General features: G+C 37.9%; 1 protein-coding gene across 1 annotated transcript; it reads left to right on the top strand.

Moving 5' to 3' along the window:
* The first annotated feature begins 884 nt into the window (after positions 1–884).
* LOC129315074 (AT-hook motif nuclear-localized protein 11-like) lies at positions 885–3,426 on the top strand. Its single transcript, XM_054958591.1, has 6 exons — positions 885–1,253; positions 1,530–1,597; positions 1,684–1,806; positions 1,976–2,125; positions 2,718–3,038; positions 3,272–3,426. Exons 1-5 carry the CDS (start codon positions 911–913, stop codon positions 3,027–3,029), a joined length of 996 nt encoding a protein of 331 aa, XP_054814566.1. The 5' UTR covers positions 885–910; the 3' UTR covers positions 3,030–3,038; positions 3,272–3,426.
* Positions 3,427–6,231: the final 2,805 nt, after the last annotated feature.

Here is a 6,231-nt window from a genome sequence, read left to right as displayed (position 1 = left end):
TATTTTTATAATTTCTCCTCACATTTGATAAAGGAAAAAAAGATAAAGATGAATATAAAAAATAATAAAGTGTATAAGTAAGATCAAAATTAATTTTCTTTTATTGTTCTATAAATAGGATCAGGAATGTATTATAAAACTTTAATTTTTAATTGTAACAATAAAATTTACACAGATTTGACTTTGTTGAGTGGTTTAAATCCATTCACTTACTCATTCAATAAATGTCTTAATTATTACAATTAAATTTTTTAATACTTAAAAATTATCAAAATATATTTCTCTTCAAAAATTTAAAATAATCCTTGCAATTAGAATATTTCTCACATTTATTGTCTCTTTTAAAAATTTAAAATTCAGTGCTTTCTAAACATTATAGGACAATTTTTGATAACAATTGTTATCATGCATAGTGAAGACGCTCATTAAATAAATAAATTTATATAACTTATTATATCCAAGTTCAATTTTCACTAGCAAAATAATTTTTCTAAATTTAAGAGTTTCTTCTTTTCACTAAAATACTAGTATAGAGTATCAGATTAGATCCATTAATAAAATATAAAGTAAAAAACCGGCAACCATTTATTTTGTCCTTTTTTATCATTATTTTGCAATAAATAGGGGTATTATTGGCATACAAATACCGTGATAAATGATAATAAATAATTATATACATATCAGTTTTCTTCACCATTAGTGCACCGATGCATTAAAAATCCCAAATGCTTACGAGCAAAGGGCAGTTTCAGCTAAAAAGAGACTAGAAGACAAATTTTCCATTTCTTCTGGCGCCTTTTGCACAGTACTGCATCTTTGAACTCCTCCATCGTCACTTTTTTCCTCAAGTCTCTTTCTCATATATCAATAGCTGAGACCTTTCATTGAAAATCTTCGAGTGGTGTATTTCATGGAGGGCCGAACGATGACGGTCAGCAACTCTCCGACCGCAACACCAGGGAGCCCGCAGGCGAAGTGCGTCGACGACGTGACGAATGTAGTGAGAGCAGTCGGAGTAGAAGCAGCCTTGAACTCTACCCCTGCTGCCGGAGGAGGAATGAACGGGGCTGTGGGTTCGGAAATAATGGTAAAGAAGAGAAGAGGGAGGCCTCGCAAGTACGGCACAAATGGGAACCTGTTTTCTCCGGCGTCGGCGCCGTCACGATCTTCCAATTACTCGTTTGGGAGCTCTATGAAACGAAGTAGAGGAAGGCCTCGTGGTTCAGGGAGATTACAACTTTTGGCGTCCATTGGTGAGTTTCTTCAAAACAAATATTCAATAACAAGAAGCAGTCGTTTTACAGTCTTATTTTAAGTATCATTTAATATTCGGGTAAAATACTTCAAATACAGTAATACATTTTATGTTCCGGTGCCTCTTAAATAGAAAAGTAATCAACGCAAATGCTAGCTTCCTCGATGATTTCATGACTAGATAAAAGGCCAATTGCAGCGCCTTAAAACTAATAAAGGCAAGGCTTTTTTTTTTTTTTTTGAGTTTCTCATGTCTGAAACATGTTTTGGTGAAGGTGGAGTTGTTGCAGACACTGCTGGTGGAGGCTTCACTCCTCATGTCGTTACTGTGAATACTGGCGAGGTATAATGAAACTCACATCTGACATATGGGGCATAGAATAACCTCCTAATCAAGGACCAATTTTTGTTTTGGTAATTTATTTGCAGGATGTGGTGAGCACAATATTATCATTTTCTCAGAAAGGCCCTCGAGCTGTTTGCGTCCTTTCTGCTACCGGTGTAGTTTCCAGTGTCTTCATTCGCCAATCTGGTGCTGTTAGGCGATTTGAGGTCCCATCTCATCTCATACACACTTTTAAGTTAGTTAATTAACCATACAGAATAAAAGGGTCCTAATTCATTGCTTGATTTTTCTCTTCATGTAATTTTACTTGTCATCTGCAATGTCATTTGTTTTCATTGTAGCTCTTGGTTGTATCCTTCGTTGTGGTGCATGCAGGGCCTCTTCGAGATTATATCGTTGACTGGATCATATACCGTGGCTGCTCGACGCAGAAGTGGCATGTTCTGCGTTTCTCTGGCTAAACCTGATGGCAGGATCTTTGGAGGTGGGGTTGAGGGCTCATTGATAGCTGCTGGACCTATTCAAGTAAGAACATTTTTTGAAGTATCCATCTAAGATTAAAAAGGGGATAGACTCGATCTTTATATTTGTTATCTAGAGCACTCCTGAGCATCTTTGTCTATATTATTAATTCAAGTGTTCATAAAGCTCCTTCTAGTTCTCTTGACTGATTTTCCAGGTATGTCTTCTGGGCTGGTAGTAACGTTAATCTTGTAGCTAATGTTAAGACCCGAAAGTCCGCGGTGTATCAGATAAATTAATTAGTGTAGGACAAATGCATAACGCACAAGATATAAATAGATGGTTGAAGAATATCGTAGTTTACAAATTTTAAAACAATGGGTAAACTCTTATCTGCTCACTTCAAGACAGGAATTGATTGTATATGGTATATACTTGGTATATACTACTCGTGTCAAGCCAGTGCAATCCAAGTAATCCTTTTAGGTTTTTACCGATTTTCAATAAAATTGAAAAACGTGTGCTAAAGTATTAAAAAAATAAGATGACTTGTTTCTCTCCCACAAAGAGGGATAACAAACACCTGGAAATTTGTGTTTAATAATTTAGTATATGCATGAGTCAGACTAACTCTCAATTTGTCTGTGTCAATCAGATAATATTAGGAAGTTTCAAGCCAAATATCAGTAAGGAGATTCAAAGGAGACATTCAGCTGTGTCTCCTGCTCTTCTCGACATGCCAGGTCATCCTGAAATGGTAGAAAGTGAACAGAAGGAACCGGTGCGGACAGCTAATGGATTATTCGACAACGTCAATCCGGCAACAAGCAACGGGATAGCAAACGATGTGGTTCCTGCAAGTCAGAATATGCCCTCTGCCTCTTCAAATGGTACTCACATGGACTCTCAGCTCATCGCTGGCCATGAAGAGTCCACCGATATGGGGATCAGCGACCCCCAGTTATGAAGAGATCAGGTATAAAATAGCCTCCTTTCAAGCTCGGGAGCTATGGAGTTTTATTTTATATGTTAATGTTTTCAATGCTAGTAGCGATCGAACGAACCGATGATTGGTTTCATTGCATCATTACTTTCAGGCGGTGGGGAACCAAAAAAGTTCCCATCCTACCTCTCTGACTCATTTTCTTGTTACTTTTTCTCGCTGGTATGGTTGATCCCTAAGGCAATACTGTCCGTAATTTGATGTAGGGAAAGCCGGTGGCAATGGATGGAACTTTTGGAACATGGAAATGGGATATTGGTTCGCGTGTTTTATTTATTTTAATTTAATTTGTGCTTGGCTGTCTAGATATATATAATTCGTGTAAGCATATTACAGCTTTACTTGAGACATGACATTGCAAATATAATCGATGCTTAGACCTTTTTACATACAAGCTACTCAGGTGTTTCACTCGTTGTGACTTAGCCGGATATGATCATGCATCAGAAAGTAATGGCTAAGTTGGCATCGAGAACGATTGGTCTTACAGCTGCAATTTGGGATATTGCCCCAACTACTGAAATGACGAGGGCTATAGTTAGACTCAGTGTGGACCAGGAAGTGAGGCTTGTCTTTGGAGGTTTAAAAGTGAAATTATAGAATTGGCAATGGCATGTTGCAAGTGCAGCTGCACTAACATTTCAACATGTTAGCTTGAACAGGCGGTGCTAATGCCGCGTTTTATGTAAAATGTTACCTGATTACCAATTGCAAGCAATAAAGGAAGCATATACGGTAACTACCTTGCGCATACGACAATTACTGCGCTACAAACCTGGAACTACTCCGTTTCTGTGCGCGCGCGGCGGCAATGAGTAAAAAAGCGATCAACGCTCCCAGTATACCAATGTAGTTGCAACCAAAAGCAGCACGGGCACTATAGGCTAGGCGAAGCACCATCCATGGAAGACTAACGTGCCTAAGTGAGTCAAAAGATGGGATTTGGGCCAAAAATCAGCATGAAGTATACAAATTTTTTCCCAACAAGTAAATCGCCTTTGCCAAGTACAAAACCTCACTGATATTTTATGAATCCAATCAATGGTTAAACCATCAATAACTACATGTAAATGGACGTTTACATTCTATGCTCATCGCTGCACCCACCTTGGCCTTGATTTTATTTTTAGTTGATTTCTACCATTCATTTTAATTTTAATTTTATTTTTATTTTTAATATTGTATTATTAAAATAAAAATTTATAAAAATATATTAAAGTTTTCATAATACATTATTAAAAATACAAAAAAATATTAAACTTATTTTTATAAATTTTTATTTTAATAATACAATATTAAAAGTAAGAAAAAAAAATTTAAAAGGAACAACAAAAATATTTGAAGATGAAATCAATAGCTCAGATGAGCCCAAAGCTTGATGAGCACCCCTTGCTCATCATTGAGATGAGCACAAAATGTGGATGCAAAAAAATAAAGAAATGTTTTTTTGAATTTATAAATATATCTTTATTGGGTAATCTTCTTACAAGCAAATAAAAGACAACACAACTATAATAGACCAAAAAATGAAGAGAAAATGATAATAAAATACTCACGAAACACACAAATAACAAATAAGTATTGAAATGTGATAATTATTTTTTCTTGAGACTTAATTGACATTTTATTTTTTGTGAAAAGACATATTTACCTCCATTACCTCAATTTCATTCTCACCGTGGCTTTCTCTCTCTTGTCCAAACGTGGAAGCCATCATGAACCAAGTAGTCATCAATGACGATAAGTTGGCTCAGACTTTCACCACCATGATACGATTACACAAAGAAATTGGGCAACTCAAATTGTATTAACGAAGCCCAATAATTACAATGCAAAAGGGAAATAATAATAGAGTTGTCAAAAGCAGAAGAGTACATGACAGCCAGAGAGAAAATCTTCATAATACACAACAACCTCCCTCTCTCATTCTCTCGTTCCCTATATAGCCTCTAGCTCATGGAGTTTTCATGTGGGTCTCCTTTTGCGGGTGCTTCTACGCGACAACCTTCCATTTGCCCGCATCTCACGTGACAGCTCTTCTTCTGCATGTGCATCACGTTCCTGGCCTATTTCCATAGTCGAGACCGTAACTCATAGGTTGGATTTACAATTCACATTCTGATAGCCCACCGTAACAATATGTCCCCCATAAGCATTAACCTTGCTCTCAAGGTCAAAATTTGGGTACCAAGCTTGGAGTTGCCCTATTGCCTCCCACGTAGGTGTGGAGGAGTAGTCCCATTGAACTAAAACTTTGAAAATCACCCAAGTACTCTGATCAGCGAAACGAACATCTACGACGTCCACAGGATGCGTAACCGGTCATTCAAGCACTGACATCAGAGGGAGCGACAACATTGGCTCCGATGAGTCACTGTGACACTTCTTTAAAAGCGACACATGAAAAACAGGGTGATTGGTGAAGGTGAGCTTCTGGGGGAAGTTGTAGACGATACGTGACGAGACCCAATCTCTCAGCAACTAGAAAAGGACTAAAGTATCTCATGGAAAGCTTCTCAAAATTTATGGAGGTGTACCGAGTGTTGGCGATAGGGCTGAAGTTTAACGTACACTAAATCACCAACAACAAATTTAGCTTCTGTACGGTGTCGGTCAGCAAAGTGTTTCATACGGTCCTATACGTGGGTGAGGGCAGCTCATAGATTAGAGGGAACAATATCCCTTTTCCAACAACTGGGCATGCACATCAAAATGTATGTCGTCCAAAGATGAATGGTGTAGAAGAGGCGGAGGGCCCCGACCATACATAACTTTGAATGGGGTCATGCCGAGGGCACTATGGAAGGTAGTATTTTACTAGTATTCTGCCCATGGAAGGAAGTCCAGCCAATGCCGGGGATGATCAGAAACACAGCATCGCAAGTGCATCTCTAATGTACGATCCACAACCCCGATTTGCCCATCGCTTTGAGGATGATAGGAAGAGCTCATCCTTAATTGAATGCCCTACATATGAGCCAAATGACGCCAGAAAGTACTTGTAAAAGTGTAATCACAATTAGAGACTATCATACAAAGGAAGCCATGGAGTTTGATGTCATGTTAGAGGAAGGCTTCTACAACAGTATGGCTAGTGTACTGCCAACGTAATGGAACAAAGTGGTTGTATTTTGACAGCCTGTCAACAACCACAAAAATGACTGAG

Source organism: Prosopis cineraria, unplaced genomic scaffold, assembly GCF_029017545.1.
Source record: "Prosopis cineraria cultivar Desert tree isolate PC_DT_omini unplaced genomic scaffold, ASM2901754v1 PC7, whole genome shotgun sequence".
Lineage (NCBI taxonomy): Eukaryota > Viridiplantae > Streptophyta > Magnoliopsida > Fabales > Fabaceae > Prosopis > Prosopis cineraria.
Note: the sequence above shows the minus strand (reverse complement) of the source record. Positions and strands in the feature narration are given on the sequence as shown.

Excerpts from the sequence above, each read along its gene's own strand:
- LOC129315074 (XM_054958591.1), top strand. The coding sequence starts at position 911 with ATGGAGGGCCGAACGATGACGGTCAGCAACTCTCCGACCGCAACACCA. Across the intron at positions 1,807-1,975 it reads GTGCTGTTAGGCGATTTGAG|GGCCTCTTCGAGATTATATC; the intron begins GTCCCATCTCAT and ends TGGTGCATGCAG. Across the intron at positions 2,126-2,717 it reads TAGCTGCTGGACCTATTCAA|ATAATATTAGGAAGTTTCAA; the intron begins GTAAGAACATTT and ends TGTGTCAATCAG.